Source organism: Heteronotia binoei, chromosome 17, assembly GCF_032191835.1.
Source record: "Heteronotia binoei isolate CCM8104 ecotype False Entrance Well chromosome 17, APGP_CSIRO_Hbin_v1, whole genome shotgun sequence".
NCBI lineage: Eukaryota > Metazoa > Chordata > Lepidosauria > Squamata > Gekkonidae > Heteronotia > Heteronotia binoei.
Window position 1 is genome coordinate 46548545 of NC_083239.1, and position 22899 is coordinate 46571443.

At 48.0% G+C, this 22899-nt stretch overlaps 1 protein-coding gene across 2 annotated transcripts; it reads right to left on the bottom strand.

The window, feature by feature from the left end:
* Nucleotides 1-335: 335 nt before the first annotated feature.
* LOC132585697 (apolipoprotein A-IV-like) lies at nt 336-20540 on the bottom strand. Of its 2 annotated transcripts, none has more exons than XM_060257566.1 (3): nt 20385-20540; nt 13049-13195; nt 336-2279 (listed from the first exon to the last, which is right to left on the bottom strand). In XM_060257566.1, the coding sequence occupies exons 2-3, from the start codon at nt 13081-13083 to the stop codon at nt 1730-1732; spliced, it is 585 nt and encodes a 194-aa protein (XP_060113549.1). In that variant the 5' UTR covers nt 13084-13195; nt 20385-20540; the 3' UTR covers nt 336-1729. The 2 variants fall into 2 exon arrangements, with proteins under 2 accessions (XP_060113549.1, XP_060113550.1); XM_060257567.1 differs by having other exon boundaries at nt 13049-13297; nt 20313-20475.
* Between the last annotated feature and the right edge of the window lie 2359 nt (nt 20541-22899).

Sequence of the window (22899 nt, forward strand, 5' to 3'; positions counted from 1 at the left end):
TTTCAAAAAGATTAGACCAGGGGGTCCAATTCTATGAGCCCCCAAAGAAGGTGCCCCTATCCTTCATTATTTCCTATGGAAGGAAGGCCATTAAAAGGTGTACGATCCCTTGAAATGGGATGGTCAGAACTCCCCTTGGAGTTCAGTTATGCTTGTCACACTCTTGCTCCTGGCTCCACCCCCAAAGTCTTCTGGCTCCACCCCCCAAAGTCCCCAGATATTTCTTGAATTGGACTTGGCAACCCTATACTGGTGTTGGCTTTCTATATATTGGACATCCGGAATGTGGACTGGCAAAAGACAACAATTGAAAGTGAGAACAAAGAAGACTGAAATGATTTTTTAAAAATATTTTTATTACGTTTTCAACAAATTTTTACAGATAATAGATAATACATTCTAAAGAACTGCCAAAATAAGCCAAAAGCACTAAAATAGTTCCCATCATTGTAAAGCTGAGATTATATCAGGAATTTCTTTTAGGGCTTGTAAACAGGGCTCTCTCTCTCTCTTTAAAAGAAAAAGCCCATCAGGAACTCATTTGCATATTAGGCCACACCCCCTGGCACCAAGGCAGCCAGAACTGTGTTCCTGTGTGTTCCTGCTAAAAAAAAGCCCTGCTTGTAAATATTTCCAAATTACGGAACCAGATTGCTATGAAATCATTATCATTTTCTGTCCCATCATCTATTTTAGGCATAGCTGATAGTGTGTATGTATGTATATAGGGCTTTTTTGTGGGGAAAGCCCAGCAGGAACTCATTTGCATATTAGGCCACACCCCCTGACAAGCCAGCCAGCACTGCATTCCTGCTAAAAAAAAGCCACATATGTATGTATGTATGTAACAAAGAGCCCCGTGGCGCAGAGTGGTAAAGCTGCAGTACTGCAGTTGGAGCCCTCTTCTCACGACTTGAGTTCGATCCCAGTGGAAGCTGGTTCAGGTAGCCGGCTCCAGGTTGACTCAGCCCTCCATCCTTCCGAGGTCGGTAAAATGAGTCCCCAGCTTGCTGGGGGGAAAGCATAGAGGACTGGGGAAGGCAATGGCAAACCACCCCGTAAAAAGTCTGCCGTGAAAACGTTGTGAAAGCAACGTCGCCCAGAGTCGGAAACGACTGGTGCTTGCACAGGGGACTACCTTGACCTTTTATGTATGTATGCATGTATTTTTGGGATTTATATCCTGCCCATTCTGCCAAGGCAGGCTTCAGTTTAGCTAGGCTGAAATAATTTTTGAACCACATAGTTTATCGGGTTATTCATGAGTTGTAAAGAATATGTAACACGGTGTTCTTTTGGGTTTGGCTGATAGCAGCTGGACGTTGGCGAAGCTGAAGACTGAGAAAGCCATGAAAACAGAAGCCTTGGAGGTCACTGTTAGCCACGTCTTTTTATTCCATGATTCCAAGGGAGATTTACAGATACACTTGACGCCCCCCCCCCCGCCTCGCTGAAAAATTGATGCGGTGCCATATTACAATCCCCCAGATTCTCAGAGGCCAATGTAAAGAAGTTGTCTGGGGTTCTCTTCTGGGCAGGGTTTTGTGGCAGGAACTCCTTTGCATATTAGGCCACACACCCCTGAGGTAACCAATCCTCAAAGAGCTTACAGGGCTCTTTGTACAGGGCCTTCTGTAAGCTCCAGGATTGGCTACTTCAGGGGGGTGCGGCCTAATATGCAAATGAGTTCCTGCTACAAAAAAAAAGCCCTGCTCCTTGGAGAGAAAGATCATTGCTCATCATCTATGACAAAGAAAGGGTTGCTCTTGAAGTCTTTGGTATATTCTTTGGCTTTTTCCAGAACTGGTTGCACGTAGGGCCTTGCCATGTTGGCAGCACCCTCCACTTTTTGTCTGACCGTGTCGTGCATCTCGTTCACGTAGGGCTGGAGGGCACCTTGGACTTGTTGGATTTGGCTCAGGATGTGCGTGATCTGAGGCATCAGACTTTCCAGCTCGTGCATCCTCGCTTTCAGTCTCTCGCCGTGGTTTTGGCTCAATTCCTGCATTCTGGCTTGGATCATGGCGGTGTGCGGCCTCACCCTCTCTATGGCCTGTTCAGCATGGGAGGCCACGGCAGGTTCCATGGCGTTATAGAGATCTCTGAAGGCGGGTTCCAGCCTTCTTGTGAAATCCTTAATGGCGTGCAAGAGCTTCTCTCCCACGCCGGCTGGGATTCCAATGGCCAGGTCTGCGGTTTCTAAGACCTCCCTGGGCATCTCTTTCACGAGCTTCTTAAAAGGCTGGGTACCGTTCCAAAAGATTTCATAAACTTGCTTTCTGAACAGGGGGAAAGAAAAGGAGAGCGAGAGGGAGGGTTTGGCAGCTATTGGGTTAATTGGTATAGTTAGTGCAGCTCAGGGGGTGACCAAACTTGCTTAATGAAAGAGCCAAATAGAATAAATGTCAGATGTTTGAGAAGGGAGGGAGGAAGGAAGGAATTAGGGGCAGAAATAGGAGGTAGGGAGGAGGTAGGGAAATGCATTCTAAGTCAGTGGCCCCCGATCTTTTTGGCACCAAGGACCGGTTTCATGGAAGACAATTTTTCCATGGACCATTGGGTGGGTGGTGCTGGGGGTTTTGCCACCCCAGGCTGCCCCCTTGACATGCCCCATCCCTGCACCCCATGGGGGTCTTTAAATGTGGTGGGGGGGAGACTGGGGCTGTTTCTCCCACCTCCCTGCTAGGTAGCCGGGCAGCAGAAGGCCAATCTGCCTCAGCCTCCCATTTAAAGACCCCCGCCCAAGGCTGCGCTGTGTCTTTCGTCTACCCAGGTCTCAGGTGGGTGTGGGTGGGGTAGTGCCTTGGCTTTGCTAGCAACCCAGGTGCTGTCTGGAGGTCCACCAGTGGGGCCAAGACACTAGAAGCCCTCCCACTGTAGCCAATGGCCCATCCAGTCCAACACTCTGTGTCACACAGTGGCCACAACCCAGGTGCTGTCTGGAGGTCCACCAGCGGGGCCAAGACACTAGAAGCCCTCCCACTGTTGCCCCCCCCCCCAAGCACCAAGAATACAGAGCATCACTGCCCCAGACATAAGAATGTGAAAGAGCCACCTGTGGCTCCCGAGCAACAGTTTGGCCACCCCTAGTCCAGTTAGCAGAGTGCTCTAAATCAGGGGTGGCCAAACCTGCATAACATAAAAGCCACATAGAATAGTCAGATGTTCAAGAGAGAAGGGAAGGGAAGGGAGGAAGGAAGGAAAAGAGATGGGTGAGGGAGGAAGAAGAGGTGGAAATAAAGCAACTTCAAATTTTAATGCTGGCTTGGTGAAGTGATTTAAAGAGAGAAATGCCTTCTCCACGCCGCACAATATGTGTAAAAGAGCCACATGTGGCTCCCGAGCCACAGTTTGGCCATCCCCCTCTCTAAATAAAGGCACAAGCCCAGGAGCGTCTTTTTGGCAGGTTACGCAGCTTCCAAAGCTACACAGAGCCACGTTGTGAGTTTTCGAGTAGCCGCTTGATTCTAGAACTACAATATGGACAGGAAGGCTCAGAGATAGGAGAGTATTCTAGTCGAACTAACTAAGAATGGCCACAAATGGAGAGAGGCCACTTGGGGTCATGGTTAGGGATGTGCATTCGGTTCGGCCGAACCGAATATACAGCCGAATCACCACTGATTCGGCTGTATACGGAATCGGCTGTAGCCGATTCCCATTGCCGCCTATTATGTGGCAGCCGAATACGGCTCGCCGTATACTTCCGAATAGCTATTCGGAAGTATACGGCTGTCAAAGGAAGAGGCGGGAAAGTAGCTTCTGCAGCCTCAAAGGAGCTGCTTGCCTACTTTCCCGCCTTTAGTGGCCTCTTCCCGCCTCTCCCACAGCCTCCCTGGGGGGGAGGGGGAAGAGGAGCCCCAGCAGCCAATCCAAAGCATGCATTTGCAAAATGCATTGCAAATGCATGCTTTGCAGGGCTGTTGTGTAGCTGATGGTCCAGCCATCAGCTACATTGTTGTTATTTTGATCTTTTGCTTACTTGGGTATCCAAGTAAGCACTGTTGTCTGGCCAATCAGAGAGCAGTGCTATTTTTTGAAATTGCTCTCTGTAGGGCCAGAGAACCTTTTTAAGGAGTCTTCCTGCTGGACTCCTCCATTGCTGTGTTGGTGTGTGGCTTGGTGTGTGTGTGTGTGTGAGAGAGATTGTGCTGCTGGTGGTGGCTGGCCCTTGGCTTCAGCTGCTGCTGCCTGCTGCTCTCTCACTCAGCCTTACTTCCCTGGACTCAGAGAAGACAAGGTAAGACAGTTTTGGGGTTCTTGTTTTAGTTTTTGTTGGTAAAAGGACTAGAGTCCCTTTACTTGTCCAGATTTGGGTGGGTGAGTACTGGGTGGGTAGGGTAGCCTATTTGGGGTTGGGGTTAGGTTCTGCTGGGGGTGGGGGCCTGGGGTGGGGGGGGTTTGTTAATTTGCCCATATCTTAATTTAGTGAGAGGACTTTTAAAAGTGCAGTGTCCTTTTACTTCTCCTGATTTGGGTGGCTTGGATTTCTTGGGGTTAGGGTGAAGGGTTTTTTTATGGTGGGGGGGGGGAAGTTCCTGTATTGTTAAAAGTTGAGTTTTTTACTGTTTCAGTGTTTGATTTGTTGCTGCTGTGTTGTGTTGCTGCTGTGTTACTTTTCTCTTCAGGTTATTGGGGGTGGTGGTGGTGCTGTTTGGCCTAATTTTCATTGTTTAAAAGGCCACTTTTGTCCCCCTTTTCCTGGTTCTGGTTTAGGGGTGGGGGTGTTGTTGTTGACTGATTTGGCCTAAGTTTTCTTATTGGTGAAAGGCCACTTTTTAAACACTTGAGTTGCTTTGCTTGGCCTTTTGTGATTCTGCTGGTTTTGTTTTGGTTTTTTAAAATTACCTCTGGTTGGTGTGGGGGTTGGCGAGGGTGTGTGTGGGCTGGGTCACTTTCTTGTTGTTATAGAGTGATTTTTGGAATCTGAGTGTGCTCTCGGTTTGGCTAGGGCCACTAAATAGGCTGCCCCACTAATACAGAATGATGTGGAGCTAGGTGTGGTGGTCCACCACTTCTCTTGTTTGGGACTAGAGTTGTGTTGTTTGGGGCAGGGCTGGAGAGCTGGCATCTGTAGATTGTGTGTTCTGTGGCAGGGAAGCTGGCACCTGGGTGAGAGACCCAGAGCCAGCAGGCTTGTTGTGTTTGGCCAGCTCTCCCCGTGTTGTTTGGGGCAGGGCTGGAGAGCTGGCATCTGTAGATTGTGTGTTCTGTGGCAGGGAAGCTGGCACCTGGGTGAGAGACCCAGAACCAGCAGGCTTGTTGTGGTTGGCCAGCTCTCCCCATGTTGTTTGGGGCAGGGCTGGAGAGCTGGCATCTGTAGATTGTGTGTTCTGTGGCAGGGAAGCTGGCACCTGGGTGAGAGACCCAGAACCAGCAGGCTTGTTGTGGTTGGCCAGCTCTCCCCGTGTTGTTTGGGGCAGGGCTGGAGAGCTGGCATCTGGGTTTGCTGCAGCCAGGTCTGCAGAGCAGACCTTGAGCAGATTGTGTTTTGTGTGGCAGTGCCGTTGGCAACTGGGTTTACATTAGTTCCAGGCCTGCACTGGGTTCATAGAGTAGATAGAGGGATGTGGTGCATTTGGGTCCTATAGAGATTCTCTGGTGTGAAGTTAGGTTTGGCTTTGGGTGCCCCAGGAATTGGACCCCCTGGTCCAATTTTTTTTTGGCCTTGTGGGTTTTGTGTGGGACAGTGCCCTGAAGCTGCACAGCAGTTTAGGGGGCTCTCCTCAAAACCCCCTGCTCCCCAGAGCCACTTTTCCCACGACAATTACAGTGAGGAAGTGGCTAATTGGGCTTTCCCCATCACTGTTGTCAATGGGCCTTTTGGGGAGCCCAAAGACAGGGACCCCCTGGCCCAATCTTTTTCGGACTTTGGGGGGTTGGAGGGGAGAGTCCCCTGCAGGTTCCCTGCAAATTTGGGGGCTCTCCCTCAAACCCCCTGCCCCCCTGTAGCCTCTAATTATGCCCTATGTTGCCATTGATTTCAGTGGCCCATAGGGTATAATGATGGAATAGGGGCACCCTCTTTGGGTGCCCCTGGAATGGGATCCCCTGGCCCAATCTTTTTGGGACTTGGGGGGGTTGGAGGGGAGAGTCCCCTGCAGGTCCCCTGCAAATTTGGGGGATCTCCCTCAAACCCCCTCCCCTCCAGGCGGCTTCAAATATACCCTATTTGCCATTGATTTCAATGGCCCATAGGGTATAATAGGGCCGTATATTCGGAAATAGCCGCGCATTACAGTATATGCGGTTATTCCGAATACAGTATTCAGTAGTATACGGGGATTCCGAATTTTTTTCCCCCGTATACTTCCAAATCCGTGTAATTCCGAATATTTTTTTTTGCACATCCCTAGTCATGGTGCCAAGATGAGGACTGTGTGTCCTCCCTAGGGTTGCCAAGTCCAACTCAAGAAATAACTGGGGACTTTGGGGGTGGAACCAGGAGACTTTGGAGTGGAGCCAGGAGCAGGGCTGTGATATGCATCATTGAACTCCCAAGGGAGTTCTGGCCATCACATTTAAAGGGACCCCACACCTTTTCAATGCCTTCCTTCCATAGGAAATAATGAAGGATAGGGGCATCTTCTTTTGGGGCTCATAGAATTGGACCCCCTGGTCCAATCTTTTTGAAACTTGGAGGGTATTTTGGGGAGAGGCACTGGATGTTATGCTTAAAAAATGGTGCCTCTACCTCAAAAAAACAGCCCCCCCCCAGAGCCCCAGATACCCGTGGATCAATTCTCCATTATTTCCTATGGGAATAATTCTCCATAGGGAATAATAGAGTTCCCAGCAGATCTTTCCTCCCCCCCCGCCCCACTTTCTGATGACCCTGAAGCGGGGGAGGGCCTCCAAACCGGGGGATCCCCTGCCTCCATCTGGGGATTGGCAACCCTAGTCTTCCCCCTCCATGTCTGCAGGGAGACGTGTGTTCTGGGAGAGAGGATGAACGGAAGGAAGGAAGTTGTCCCAGAGAATACAATCAAAATATTCAAGGGGACTTGGGTTGCCAGTCCCCAGGTGGGTAAGCAAAGAGGAAACCACAGTATAACGACTGGTAAGCAAAAATGGAAAAACACGGTGTGATTTACAAAGTAAGAATAAATGCAACCACTCTTATTACGTTTTCAGTTCATTGGAACGCTATAAGAACAACTTACAACCAAAAGACAGTGGCTCTTCACTGAGCTCAACATCCATAGACGTTCCAAATCAATACGCAATGCTATCCAGGTACAATAAGAACATAAGAAAAGCCATGTTGGATCAGGCCAATGGCCCATCCAGTCCAACATTCTGTGTCACACGGTGGTAGGGTTGCCACGTACAATTCAAGAAATATCTGGGGACTTTAGGGGCAGAGCCAGGAGACTTTGGGGGTGGAGCCAGGAGACATTGGGAGTGGAGCCAGGAGCAAGGGTGTGACAAGCATAATTGAACTCCAAGGGAGTTCTGGCCATCACATTTAAAGGGACAGCACACCTTTTTAAATGCCTTTCTTCCGTAGCAAATAATGAAGGATAGGGAAACCATTTTTGGGGGCTCATAGAATTGGACCCCCTGGTCCAATCGTTTTGAAACTTGGGGGGTATTTTGGGGAGAGGCACTAGATGCTATACTAAAAATGTGGTGCCCCTACCTCAAAACATAGCCCCCCCCCCGAGCCCCCAATACCTGCAGATCAATTCCCCATTATTCCCTATGGGAATCGTTCTCCATAGGGAATAATAGAGTGCCCAGTAGACATTTCCCTCCCCTGCCCATGCTTTCTAAAGGGGGGGGGGAGGGCCTCCAAACCATGGAATCCCCTGCCCCCTCCCTTCTCTCACACACAAATATTTACTGGGTCTTGTTCCTGCAGAACTTTACTTGATCTGAAAACGAAAGCAAAACAAAGGGAGGGGCTGTTCTCCGAAGCCCTTCCTGTTTCCTGCTTCCTGCTCAGCCTTAAAGGCACATATTTTAAAAAGGGACCTGCAGGAGCTCTAAAACTACATGGTGACTGTGGGGGCAGGGCTTCCCCCGCCGGCCTGCTGGCTGGGGGAGGGGAGAAGCCTGTAAAAACGGGGGATCCCCCGCTGGGACCTGGGGATTGGGAAACCTACACGGTGGACAAAAAAAAAGGAGGTTCACAAGTGGGACTAGAAGCCCTTCCACTTTGCACCCCCCCAAGCACCAAGAATACAGCGCATCACTGCCCCAGACGGTTCCAATAATATGCTGAGGCTAATAGCCACTCAGAGACCTCTGCTGCATATTTTTATCCAATCCTTTCTTGAAGCTGACTATGCTTGTAGCCGTCACCACCTCCTGTGGCAGTGAATTCCACGTGTTAATCACCCTTTGGGTGAAGAAGTACTTCCTTTTATCTGTTTTAACCTGACTGCTCAGCGATTTCATTGAATGCCCACGAGTTCTTGTATTGTGAGAAAGGGAGAAAAGGACTTCTTTCTCTACTTTCTCCATCCCATGCATTATCTTGTAAACCTCTATCATGTCAACCCGCAGTTGACGTTTCTCCAAGCTAAAGAGCCCCAAGCCTTTTAACCTTTCTTCATAGGGAAAGTGTTCCAAACCTTTAATCATTTTAGTTGGCCTTTTCTGGACCTTCTCCAATGCTATAATATCCTTTTTGAGGTGCGGTGACCAGAATTGTACACAGTATTCCAAATGAGACTGCACCATCGATTTATACAGGGGCATTATGATAATGGCTGATTTGTTTTCAATTCCCTTCCTAATAATTCCCAGCATGGCGTTGGCCTTTTTTATTGCAATCGCACACTGTTTACACATTTTCAGTGAGTTATCTACCACGACCCCAAGATCTCTCTCTTAAGTCAGTCTCTGCCAGTTCACACCCCATCAACTTGTATTTCTAGCTGGGATTTTTGGTCCCAATGTGCATTACTTTGCACTTGGCCACATTGAACCTCATCTGCCACGTTGATGCCCACTCACCCAGCCTCAACAGATCCCTTTGGAGTGCCTTACAATCCTCTCTGGTTCTCACCACCCTGAACAATTTATTGTCATCTGCAAACTTGGCCACTTCACTGCTTACTCCCAACTCCAAATCATTAATGAACAAGTTAAAGAGCATGGGACCCAGGATTGAGCCCTGCGGCATCCCACCGCTTACTCTCTTCCACTGCGAAGATTGCCCATTTATACTCAATCTCTGTTTCCATTAATTATATCTGTCTGAAAATGTCCCATTTCCTGGTAGACACAAGTGTACCATTTATTCAAATGAAGTGAGGGTGGCAGTCCTCTATCCCACAGGTACGGCGACACGGGGCCTAGGTTCCACTTCCACTGGCCACCTGTATTTTTCCCAGAACCCATGCTTAGGCAACAGCTCTCACATAGCTTACATGTCTCATCTGCACGCTTGGTTCTGCACGCTTGGTGGCCAGTGGAAGTGGCATATGAAACACAGAAGGAACTTTGGCCCTGTGTCGCCGTACCTGCGGGATTGCTACCCTCACTTCATTTGAATAAATGGTACACTTGCATCTACCAGGAAATGGGACATTCTCAGGCAGCAAGATATTGTACCTGTATAGCATTGCATATTGATTTGGAACATCTATGGATGTTGAGCTTAGTGAAGAGCCACTGTCTTTTGGTTGTAACTTGTGTTTACAACGTTCCAATGAACTGAAAACATAATAAGAGTGGTTGCATTTATTCTTACTTTGTAAATCACACCGTGTTTTTCCATTTTTGCTTTACCAGTCCCCAGGTGGGGGCAGGGGATCCCCCGGTTTGGAGGCCCTCCCCCCACTTAGGGTTGCCAAGTCCAATTCAAGAAATATCTGGGGACTTTGGGGGTGGAGCCAGGAGACTTTGGGGGTGGAGCCAGGAGACATTAGGGGTGGAACCAAGATCAAGGCTGTGACAAGCATAATTGAACTCCAAAGGGAGTTCTGGCCATCACATTTAAAGGGACGGCACACCTTTTCAATTCCTTCCTTCCATAGGAAATAATGAAGGATAGGGGCACCTTCTTTTGGGGCTCATAGAATTGGACCCCCTGGTCCAATCTTTTTAAAACTTGGGGGGTATTTTGGGGAGAGGCACTAGATGCTATACTGAAAATTTGGTGCCTCTACCCCAAAACAACAGCCCCCCCAGAGCCCCAGATACCCGCGGATCAATTCTCCATGATTTTCTATGGGAATAAATCTCCATAGGGAATAATAGAGTTCCCAGCAGATATTTCCCTCCCCTCCCCCCCCCCGCTTTCTGACGACCCTGAAGCGGGGGGAGGGCCTCCAAACCGGGGGATCCCCTGCCCCCACCTGGGAATTGGCAACCCTACCCCCATTTCAGGGTCATCAGAAAACTGGGGGAGGGGAGGAAAATGTCCGCTGGGAACTCTATTATTTCCTAGGGAGACATTCTCATAGAAAATAATGGAGAATTGATGCCCGGGTGTCTGGGCTCGGGGGGGGGGCAGTTTTTTTAGGTAGTGACACCAAATGTTCAGTATAGCATCCAGTGCCTCCTCCCAAAATACCCTGCCAAGTTTCAAAAGCATTGGCTAAGGGGGTCCAATTCTATGAGCCCCAAAAGAAGGTGCCCAACCCTTCATTATTTCCTATGGAAGGAAGGCCATTAAAAGGTGTACGATCCCTTGAAATGGGATGGTCAGAACTCCCTTGGAGTTCAATAGGGTTGCCAAGTCCAATTTAAGAAATATCTGGGGACTTTGGGGGTGGAGCCAGGAGACTTTGGGGGTGGAGCCAAGATCAAGGCTGTGACGAGCATAACTGAACTTCAAAGGAGTTCTGGCCATCACATTTAAAGGGACGGCACACCTTTTCAATGCCTTCCTTCCATAGGAAATAATGAAGGATAGGGGCACCTTCTTTTGGGGCTCATAGAACTGGACCCCCGTCAATCTTTTTGAAACTTGGGGGGTATTTTAGGGAGAGGCACTAGATGCTATACCGAAAATTTGGTGCCTCTACCTCAAAAAACAGGTCCCCTCCAGAGCCCCAGATACCGTAGATCAATTCTCATGATTTTCTATGGGAATAAATCTCCCTAGGGAATAATAGAGTTCCCAGCAGACATTTTGCTCCCCTCCCCCCGCTTTCTGACGACCCTGAAGCAGGGGGAGGGCCTCCAAACCGGGGGATCCCCTGCCCCCACCTGGGGATTGACAACCCAAGAGTTCAATGATGCTTGTCACACCATTGCTCCTGGCTCCATCTCCAATGTCTCCTGGCTCCACCCCAAAGTCTCCAGATCTTTCTTGAATTGGACTTGGCAACCTTACTGGGGGCTGAGGCAAGGGACCACGTCCAGTCCTTCAATTCCAGCATCAACCTCCAAATGGGAGCTGGAGATTTCCCAGGATTACAACTGGCCTCCAGGGGACAGAGATCAGTTCCCCTGGAGCAGGGGTGGAATTCAAGCAGGAGCTCCTTTGCATATTAGGCCACACCTCTCTGATGTAGCCAATCCTCCAAGTGCTGACAGGACTCTTCATACAGGGCGTACTGTAAGCTCCAAGGGCATTGGCTACATCAGGGGGTGTAGCCTAATATGCAAAGGAGCGCCTGCTAGAATTCCACCCCTGCCCTGGAGAAAATGGCTGCCTTGGAAGGTGGGCTCAATAGCATTGAAGACCTCTCCTCCCCAAATCCCGCCCTCTCCAGGTGCTTTTGTTGTAAGCATTCTCAATACTCGCAACAGTTTGACAATAGTCTGCTTGTAGAAGCAGCAGAAGATATTGGATTTCTATCCCACCCTCCACTCCGAATTTCAGAGCCTCGGAGCAGCTCACAATCTCCTTTTTCCTTCCTCTTTCACATCAGACACCCTGTGAGGTAGGTGGGGCTTAGGGTTGCCAAGTCCCCTGCGTTCTATGGTGGGGGACTTTTGCATATGCGCAAAGCGCATGTGCGAGATACAATGACATCACCTAGAAGTGATGTCATCATGCCAGCGATGTCGCTTGTGGCCTCTCTAGCATTTCTGGGGAAATTCTATGGTTTTCCAGGACGCTCTAGCCATTTGGGAGGGGAAAACTCTATGGTACCTATTGTACCATAGAGTTTTCCCTCTCAAATGGCTAGAGCATCTGGGAAAACCATAGAGTTTTCCCAGAAACGCCTAGAGTGGCTGCTCCATGCTGCACCGGCACAATGATGTCATTTCCAGGTGACGCCATCGTGTCAACAATTCGGGGGAAGTTCCCCCTGCCGGCCCAGCAGAACCCCCACCCGGACCAGGGACTTAGCAGCCTAGTGGGGCTGAGAGAGCTCTCCCAAAAGCTGCCTTTCAAGGACAGGTCTGCGAGAGCTACGGCTGACCCAAGGCCATTCCAGCAGCAGCAAACAGAGGAGTGGGGAATCAAGCCTGGCTCTCCCAGATAAGAGTCCGCAAACTTAACCATTACACCACACCGGCTGTCGTAAGGCAGAAGTGCAACGAGGGATCAAGTACGACCTTGTAGCATTTGAATTATATGCTGGCTGCATTCTAAAAACATGCAGTTGAGAAACTTGAGACTTTGAAGAAACTATTCACTTCTTGAATTGCCACCTGGACGTTTTCATCTGAACAAAGGGTGCAATGAGCTGCATTTTAAAAGAAGCCTCAGGACTTTGTCTATTATAATTTGTTGTCTATTATAATTTGTTGAACTATACTTATTAAGGACATGAAATATATTCACAAAGGATTTTGTGTTGTATGTTGAGGTGTTATTAATTACCTCGAGGCTGGTAATTGTAGAAGTCTTTTGACTTCCATCTCCGTCCCTACCTGGAAATTGGCAACCCTAGTAGAAGTTCCCACACTACAGGTAGGATCTGGAGAGAGCCTAGAATTACAGCTGAACTCCAGAGCACAGAGCTCACTTCCCCTGGACAAAAATGGCTGCTTTGGAAGGTGGACTCCAACCTTCTCCCAAACCCCACTCTCCAAGGCTCCACCCTCAGATCGCTAGGAATTTCCTAACTTGGAGTTGGCAACCCTGCAGATTCCTTAAGTATCCCTTAGGGGAATGAAAAGCTGATCTGCTTACTTTGCCTGCCTGACACCATCCATATTTCTGACCATTTTCCTTGTTCTTCGAAGGGTCTGGAGATGTTTCTGTAGTATTCATTCAATTGCTGCGTTAACTGGGTCAGCCGGGAATCTGCCTCTTCGCTGAAGACAATCGCTGGGGATCCTAGAGGACAAAAGGAAAAAGCATCCAGGAGGTTAGCCGGACACAGGGCTCTTTTGGGACGAAACCCCCAGCAGGGGCTCATTTGCATATTAGACCACACCCCTGACATCACCATTGTTTCACACAATGCTTTTTGTAGGAAAATCCCAGCAGGGGCTCATTTGCATATTAGACCACACACCCGACATCACCATTGTTTCACACAGAACTTTTTTTGTAGAAAATGCCCAGCAGGGACTCATTTGCATGTTAGGCCACACCCCCTGATTAAGCCAGCCGGAACTGTGTTTCTGTGCGCACCTGTCCAAAAAAAGCCCTGTTCTGGCAGCCCATATCCCTGAACCTTTCCCCTGGCTGAAGTCTGGTGTTCTAACCGCTTTTTTCCCTCTGGAATGCAACGGAACAGAGTTAAATGTTCATGAGGGGCACCGTTGTGTTCTTCTTCATTCCCCTCGTGAGAGCTCCGGCACTTCTTTTTCCAAAAAAAAAGAAAAAAAAAGCCCTAGTAACCACGAAAACACTCAAAATTCTGTCTCTGGTGTCTTTAGGTGCCATCTGTTGTGGTCTTCTTACTTTCCCTTAGGCTTGCCAGGTCTCTCTGGCCACAGGTGGGGGATAGGAGATAGGGTTGCCACCTCAGGCTGGGAAACTCTTGGAGATATGGGGGTGAGCCTGGGGAAGACAGGAACATCAGTGGAGTGCAGTGCCACAGACTCCACCCTCTAAAGCATCTTTTTTTGTTCCGTGAACTGTTCTCTGTAGTCTGATGAGCTGTGATACTGGGGGATTCCCCAGGTCCCACCTGGAGGATGGCATCCCTACTCCCCTATCCCCCAATTATTCCTTTCATTTTTCATCTTCATTTATTACCTCACGGGAAACCCTTTTCTCGCTGGGACTTTCTCTCTTAGCCCAACTGAATGATAAATTTCTTGAAGACTTAAACCTCTCACCCTTTCCTTCTTCCGTTAGCTTCTTTGACCAATGGTCTTAAGCTCAGCATAATAAACAGGACATTGAATAAAACTGCAAAAGGCAAACTTGCAGAAACAAAATTCCACAACAGTTTAAAAATTAAGTTAAAATCAAAAATTGAAAAGGAAAAGGAAAGGTCCCCTGGGCAAGCACCAGTCGTTTCCAACTCTGGGGTGATGTTGCTTTCACAATGTTTTCACGGCAGACTTTTTACGGGGTGGTTTGCCATTGCCTTCCCCAGTCATCTACACTTTCCCCCCAGGAAGCTGGGGACTCCTTTGACCGTCCTCAGAAGGATGGAAGGCTGAGTCAACCTCTAGCCAGCTACCTGAAAACCCAGCTTCCACTGGGGATTGAACTCAGGTCATGAGCAGAGCTTAGGACTGCAGTACTGCAGCTTTAACACTCTACATAGCATTAAATTCATTAAAACCCCTTGGAATAAAACTCTCACCCATGGGTTGTCAAACTGGAAATTCCCCCAGACTTAATACCTAGTGTTGCAGCTCTGGTTGGGAAATATCTGGAGACTTTGGGGTGGAGCCTGAGAAGGGTGGGGTTTGGGGAGGGGAGGGGCTTAAATGGGGTTAATGCCATAGAGTCCACATTCAAAGTGGACATTTCTATCATGAATTGATCTGAAACTGTTGGGAAAATTCATGTTAAATTCAGAGGCTTGGAATGGCAATAATTGGAGTCAAGGCTTAAGCTTATCAAAAGAAATAAAGTTTACTAGAAAACATCAGGATAGGGTACTTGGGATAAAACAGAAAAACAATTTAGCTTACCAGCTAGTCTAACTATGTCTGACCACATGGTCACATCCTTTGTCTCATTGTTCTTCTCCCCCAAAAAGCATTTCGCCGGGAAGAAGAGCAATCAGCTTGCATACAAGATCAAAGCATTTCACACCTAACATTCTTTCTGACCAATGTTGTGATCACATCTTTTGCGGGTAAAAGAAGAACCAGCCCATTATTGGGTTTAGGTCACAATACATCACTTCCTCTATCAGGTAAACAAACAGTTACTGTAACTCTATAATGGCTGGAATAGCTTGTCTTCCAACAGAAACCAATGCCTAAATGTGTTACGGCAGGGGTGGCCAACTGTAGCTCTCCAGATGTTTTTTGCCTACAACTCCCATCAGCTCCAGTCAGCATGGCCAATGGCTGGGGCTGATGGGAATTGTAGGCAAAAAACATCTGGAGAGCTACAGTTGGCCACCCCTGTGTCACATTATGACATTCACCACCCCTATTTTTCCATGAGTGTGTCCACTGCCTAGCCAATTTCCCTCTTTTGGAAAAAGTGATAGACACAGCAACTCTGAAGAAGCTGTTGGAAACGGGCTTCGGATCCTGATGTCACTGGTCTATCTCTGGGGATTAAGAGCCCCGTGGCGCAGAGTGGTAAAGCTGCAGTCCCAAGCTTTCTGCTCATGACCTAAGTTCAATCCTGGCAGAAGCTGGTTCAGGTAGCCGGCTCAAGGTTGACTCAGCCTTCCATCCTTCCGAGGTCGGTAAATGAGTCCCCAGCTTGCTGGGGGAAAGCGTAGATGACTGGGGAAGGCAATGGCAAACCACCCCGTAAAAAGTCTGCCATGAAAACGTTGTGAAAGCAACGTCACCCCAGAGTCAGAAATGATAGGTGCTTGCACAGGGACTACCTTTATCTTTACCTTTATCTCTGGAGGGCCCTGGTTTCACCGGAGTCTACAAAAGTTTTTTTAAAAATTGACTTTCTCATATACGGGTTTGAGCATATATTCGTGTTCTTGTAATGTTATTGGATCTTGACAGCATGCTCAGGCGAATATTCAGTTCTTATGATGTGTTCGGCTAGTGACACGGAGTTCATGGAATTCGTTCTATGATAATTCTAAATATAAGAAGTATTGAGCAAGTTTTAATAGGGATTACCTTAGAGTACATAGAGAGCCAGTTTGGTGTAGTGGTTAAGTGCATGGACTCTTATCTGGGAGAACCAGGTTTGATTCCCCGCTCCTCCACTTGCAGCTGCTGAATGGGCCTTGGGTCAGCCAGAGCTCTGGCAGAGGTTGGCCTTGAAAGGGCAGACTCTTATCTGGGAGAACCGGGTTTGATTCCCCCACTCCTCCACTTGCAGCTGCTGGAATGGCCTTGGGTCAGCCATAGCTCTGGCAGAGGTTGTCCTTGAAAGGGCAGACTCTTATCTGGGAGAACCGGGTTGATTCCCCACTCCTCCACTTGCACCTGCTGGAATGGCCTTGGGTCAGCCACAGCTCTGGCAGAGGTTGTCCTTGAAAGGGCAGCTGCTGTGAGAGCCCTCTCAGCCCCACCCACCTCACAGGGTGTCTGTTCTGGAGGCAGAAGATATAGGAGATTGTGAGCCACTCTGAGTCTCTGATTCAGAGAGAAGGGCTGGGGTCTAAAATCTGCAATTCTTCTTCTTCTTATTTAAAATTTATTTCACTTATAAGAATCATAGAATAGAATATTGAATCATAGAGTTGGAAGGTACCTCAAGGGTCATCTAGTCCAACCCCCTGCACAATGTGGGAAATTCACAAACACTTCCCCATAAATTCACAGGATTTGCATTGCTGTCAGACGGCCTCTGTTTAAAAACCTCCAGGGAGCAAATGGCTGCTTTGGAAGGTGGACCATATTGCATTATATCTTACTGAGGTCAGGGCTTTTTTTTGTAGCAGGAACTCCTTTGCATATTAGGCCACACACCCCTGACGTAGCCAATCCTCTAGCGCTTACAGGGCTCTTAGTCCAGTGTAAGTTCCTGGAGGACTGGCTACATTAAGAGTGTGTGGCCTAATATGCAAAGGAGTTCCTGCTACAGAAAAAACCCTGTTGAGGTCTTTCCTCTCCCTAAAGCCCACCCTCTCAGGTGCCACCCTCAAATCTCCAGTTTTTCTGTAACCAAAGCTGTCAACCCTACTCTTCCCTATTAACTTTCAAGACAAGGCAAAACTTGACCAAAGAGTGAGGCACCACTTCTGTAGTTTCAATCCTTCCCAAGTTACTTTGGAAGGAAAGACCTATCCTAACAGCTTCCTTTTGTGACAAAGGTTGTGTAAGAATGCTGATTGGAAAACTTCCCTTTCAGTTACATAGCCCACTGAATCAGCCTCGCCCCATCCCTCTAATTTCCTTTAACCTTTGGCAGACTGCTTTGAGGAGAGGATGGCAAAGATTGTTCTGTCAACCAACAAAGACCAAATTCCGTTTGAGTATTTTTTTTTAAAAAAAATGCTTTCAGTATTATCATGATACCAACCAAACCAGGTTTGGTTCATTTGCTTTGTTTTAGTTATCTGGTTCATCAATGTCTGAACCACAGGCTCTTGACTTCTGGCCTTCTTTTAAAGAAAAAAATGGTTGTGTAATTCAGAAAAATCCAGCCCAAAGAGAGTACATAGGGTTACAAAGATAACAAACTTTCACAAAAGTTCACCTGTTTTTCGTGGACTGCCAAAACATTAGGAAGAGATCAGTTCCACACAGTCCTTGGCCTGTGATCTGCAAACATTATCGATTTACCCAATGAACTCTGCTCTGACAATCCCAAATCTGCCTTTTTGATGACCAAAAACCCCTCAGTTTGATCACTGGAGAACTGCAATTGATGCACTGGGAGGGCACAGTTGAGATGCAGGAAAATTGCGGTGTGGGCAGACCATTGAATATAGCATCTGCGAGTGGGTTTCTGGTTGGTTATCATATTGTTGCCAACTCGGGTTGCCAATCCCCAGGTGGGGGCAGAGGATCCCCCGGTTTGGAGGCCCTCTCCCAGCTTCAGGGTCGTCAGAAAGTGGGGGGAGGGGAGGGAAATGTCTGCTGGGAACTCTATTATTCCCTAGGGAGATTTATTCCCATAGAAAATCACGGAGAATTGATCTGCGGGTATCTGGGGCTCTGGGGGGGCTGTTTTTTGGGGTAAAGGCACCAAATTTTCAGTATAGCATCTAGTGCCTCTCCCCAAAATATCCCCCAAGTTTCAAAAAGATTGGACCAGGGAGTCCAATTCTATGAGCCCCCAAAGAAGGTGCCCCTATCCTTCATTATTTCCTATGGAAGGAAGGCATTGAAAAAGTGTGCCGTCTCTTTAAATGTGATGGCCAGAACTCCCTTTGGAGTTCAATGATGCTTGTCACAGCCTTGATCGTGGCTCCACCCCTAATGTCTCCTGGCTCCACCCCCAAAATATCCTGGCTCCACCCCCAAAGTCCCCAGATATTTCTTGAATTGGACTTGGCAACCCTATGAGGGAGGGAGGGAGAAAGGGGGGTGACGACAACGATGGAGCACCGCACTGCATTGCAGCGCCAAGGAGAGGGGGAAGGTGGCAGCAGGGGAGGCCAATGGAGCTAAACTCTGTTGAGGCAGGAGGCGGGCCACCAGGCTTTGTGGCCCAGTTGTGGACAGGCTGCGGCCTGGTAGTGGTCCGCGGCCTGGGGATTGCCTAGTTTGCCTCATGGCAGGGCCAGCCCTGGCTCTCGAAAACTTAGACCCCTAAAAATCTTGGTCTCTGAGTTACTGCAGGGCATGTCCTGCTACACAGAGGCACAAGAAATAGTAAGCAATGTTTGTTCCAATAACCTTCTCTTTACCTCAGCTCCTTTTGGCTAGTTTCCCCAGGCTGTTCACCTTTCTGAGGCAATTCTGTTGTGAGTTCTACAATCTGTTCTGGATGGCCCCGTTTTGAATAATCTGCTATCACCTGCAAACTTGGCAGCCTGGTGCCAGATTGCTCACACACCCCAATCTTTATGAAATCCTTAGGAGAACCCCATTGGTTCCTGCCTTCCGTCTGTTGTGTGAACGGACTGTTTATTCCCCGCTGTTGCTTAATAAGCGATAAATTTTGTCATCCAAACCTTGGGAAGGTTTAAGAGAAGCGGACCTGGTCTTTCTAATCCCGCTGTTAACTTTCTGTCCTTTTTAAGTCATTTGAGCAGGCTTAGGACCACACCTTGAGGCGAAACGAGGAGAGGGAACAGGGAAAAGCAGAAAACAGGACTCCCTGAGGAATTGCGTTTGATGAAGTAGAGGATGCAGGTGCGTAGTGGGAATAGCGGCACTCAAGGTGGAGGTTATGGCTAAAAGCACAGTAGAGGCTGCAGCAGAGCTTAGAATGACATGTGTCCTGTGATCTAATGCCCTTCTGCTACCATGGCCACTGGGTAGACTTAGCTCAGTCACAATTTGTCTGCCAGTATCGGAGGCTTGCCTGCTGTTGGACAAAATGGCGCCAATTTGTTGGAAGAGCTCCACGGATCCTGTGGAGTAAGGCCTTTGGACAAGCAGCTAAGAGAACAAGTAAATTACTTCACAATTGGATTCATCAGCATGTCGAGACAGCAAGTTCAGAGACTAAGACAGAATTCCTCAAGCAGGGAGACTTCTGTTAAAGCCAAACAGTCTGCTATTTTTATCAATAGAAGAAGAAGAAGACGACGAAGATGATGATATTGGATTTATATCCTGCCCTCCACTCCGAATCTCAGAGTGGCTCACAATCTCCTTTATCTTCCTCCCCCACAACAGACACCCTGTGAGGTGGTTGGGGCTGAGAGGGCTCTCACAGCAGCTGCCCTTTCAAGGACAACCTCTGCCAGAGCTATGGCTGACCCAAGGTCATTTCAGCAGGTGCAAGTGGAGGAGTGGGGAGTCAAACCCAGTTCTCCCAGATAAGAGTCCGCACACTTAACCGCTACACCAAACTGGCTCTCAATAAATCTCAATAGTATCTCAATAGATAGATACTATTGACCTAAGGACTATTACCCCCCCACCCCCCTTGGGAGTGTTTTGAATCCTTCTTGAATAATTTGGTGACCCAACTTTAAGCCTCATTAGGTTTGTTGACCATCGAAAAACACTCCCGATGCTCAAAAGCATCATAACTCATACCCAAAGTTAGGCAAATGTTGAGTCCAGTGGCACCTTTAAGACCAACAAAGTTTTATTCAAGGTGTGAGCTTTCATGCATGCACACAAAAGCTCACATTCCTCACACCCTGAATAAAACTTTGTTGGTGCACACAAAAGATCACACCTTGAATAAAACGTTGTTGGTATTCAGGTGCCAATGGACTCCAGATTTGTTGTCCAGATCAATACGGCTGCCCACCTAAATCTATCACCCCCAAAATGTGGTGGTAGTGAGTCTTTCAGTCAGAATTTCCCTCCATCCTGTTCTATTTCCCTCCGCTCACCGGCAAAGATGGCCAAGGCCAGCGTAATGGCGAGGAACTTCATGGCGGCTTGGTCCAGAGGTGCTGCTGGGGTGGAGGTGGCAGTCGTCTCTAAGTGATGGGAGCCCTGAGGGGGACAGTTGATCCCCTCTGCCCCGCTGTCACTCATTAACACTGCCCCAGGGGCTTCTGGGAAAGGAGACTGTCCCCTTGCCCAGGTCCTTGGGACACGGCCAAAGCATACAAAACTGTTGCAGCAACAAAGAGGAGGAGCAGGAGATAACTAGAGGAGCCCGAACTTTGGCTCTTGCAAGAGGTTAAGTAAACATCCCTAAGAACACTATGGGACTGTTGCCAGATCAGAACAAAAGTCTATCTCAGGGGTGGCCAAACTGTGGCTCGGGAGTCACATGTGGCTCTTTCACACATATTGTGGGTCTCTCAAAGCCCCCACCGCCCCATCAATCAGCTTGGAGGAGGCATCTCTCTCTTTAAATCGCTTCTCCAAGGCAAGCCAGCCAGTGGCTTGGAGAATGCATTTAAACTTAAATTTGCTTTCTTTCCACCTCTCTCTCACCCCATCTATTTTTCTTCCTTCCTCCCTCCCTCCCTTCCTTCCTGTCTCATGACTCTCAAACATCTGACATTTATTCTACGTGGCTCTTACGTCAAGCTGATATGGCCACCCCTGATCTATCTAATTTCCAACAGCGGTAGATCAAGTGCCTTAAGGAAGTATTCCAAGGGAGCATATTAAAAAGGCAATAGATGCGTCACTATAGCATCATTACATTATAGCAGTACAGCTACTATCAGTTTTGTCAAAGGCAAAGAGAGCTCTGATTACCAGGGGAAGGAACTCATGGGTACAAGGGGATAACTAGGAAAATTTCACCACGTTCAGCTTCTGTCGCTGCTGTGGAACAAGGACACAGTGGGGGAATCGTCCCTGGGTGGAAGCCATGTCAGAGAAAGACTGCCTCAGTTATAAATGTTCCGGGGTGACTGCTTCTGAGCACGGGAGTGCCATTTTGCTGTTATGTGCAGGGGTGGAATTCTAGCAGGAACTCCTTTGCATATTAGGCCACACCCCCTGGTATAGCCAATCCTCCAAGAGCTCACAAAAAAGAGCCTTGTAAGCTCTTGGAAGATCGGCTACATCCTAGAATGTCCCTGCATTGCCAGCGATGCAATGATGTGTGGAAATTACATTGCTGCTTTGCTGGCAATGTCGCCGAGAAGCTGGGCTAGGCCTCCCTGCTGCCAGTAAGTCCTCCCCACCCCCTCTAGTTGCCAGAAGGATCTGGCAACCCTTGTCCTTAAGGCTCCAACCCCCCCAAATCTCCAGGAATTTCCCAACCCATAGTTGGCAGCCCTACGGACTCAGCACAGCGTTGCATGTCCCTCCTGGCTGATTTATTTACCTTAGCTCCTTGCTGGCGTTCGTTGACATTGCCCAGTAGAATTTTTGTTCATGGCCACATAGCACATTTTCCAGGTATCTCCCAATGTTCCACAGTAACTGGGTAAATAATGAATCCTGCTTATTGCTGGGGACAGATTTCAGTGACCCTGGAGGGGGGAAAGAGAGTCTGAGCTTCATGTCTGCTACTGAGAATGAGGCAGAACATTCTGTCCACACCTGAGCCCAAATATATATATATATATATATATATTTTGGCCACTGTGTGACAGAGTGTTGGACTGGATGGGCCATTGGCCTGATCCAACATGGCTTCTCTTATGTTCTTAATAGCTCATATGAACACAGCAGCCAGAATTCTTCTGGCACAGAAATGGAAACTTCAGGAGATTCCGACAAGATCGGACTTGGTAGGGAAAATTCTGGAAATGGTGGAAATAGACTATTTATCCCAGCTGTTGGTTGGGAAATCTAAAGAAGAAGCAAGAAAACTTTGGAAAAAATTATATGTATACATAAGATATGTTGGTGTGAGCCTGTTTTTTCCCCCCTCTTTTATCTCTTATGATATATAGTAGAACACAGAAAATAATTTAATTACAGGATATCAGTATTTCAAATGATAACTTACAATTAGTATAATGACTTTTAGATTACAAAGAATGAGCATAATAATAAGCTACTGGTGTTTTATTTGGAAGATGCTTTACCATATGGACCAAACAAAAATTGTATCGCTATTTCTATCTTAATTTTCTATTTCCAATCCCCCTTTTCCCCTTTCTTCTTTTGAAACTAATGAAAATTTTAAACTCAGTTAATACCGTGCCATAGCATCCATCAATTCCCAGGTGGAAGCAGGGGATCCCCCAGTGTGGAGGCCCTCCCCCCACTTCAGGGTCATCAGAAAATGGAGGTAGGGGTGGGGAGAATGTCTGCTGGACAGTCTATTATACCCTATAGAGACTGATTTCCATAGGGTATAATGCAGAATTGATGCATGGATATTTGGGTTTCTGGGGGGGGGGCCCTGTTTTTTGAGGTAGAGGCACCAAATTTTCAGTTTAGCATCCAGTGTCTCTCCCCAAAATATCCGCCAGGTTTCAAAACGAT

Bases quoted from the DNA above. Each gene is read 5' to 3' on its own strand.
- LOC132585697 (XM_060257566.1), bottom strand. From the start codon at position 13,083: ATGGTCAGAAATATGGATGGTGTCAGGCAGGCAAA. The intron at 2,280-13,048 runs GTAAGCAGATCA...CCCCCTGTTCAG, and splicing joins GATGGTGTCAGGCAGGCAAA to AAAGCAAGTTTATGAAATCT.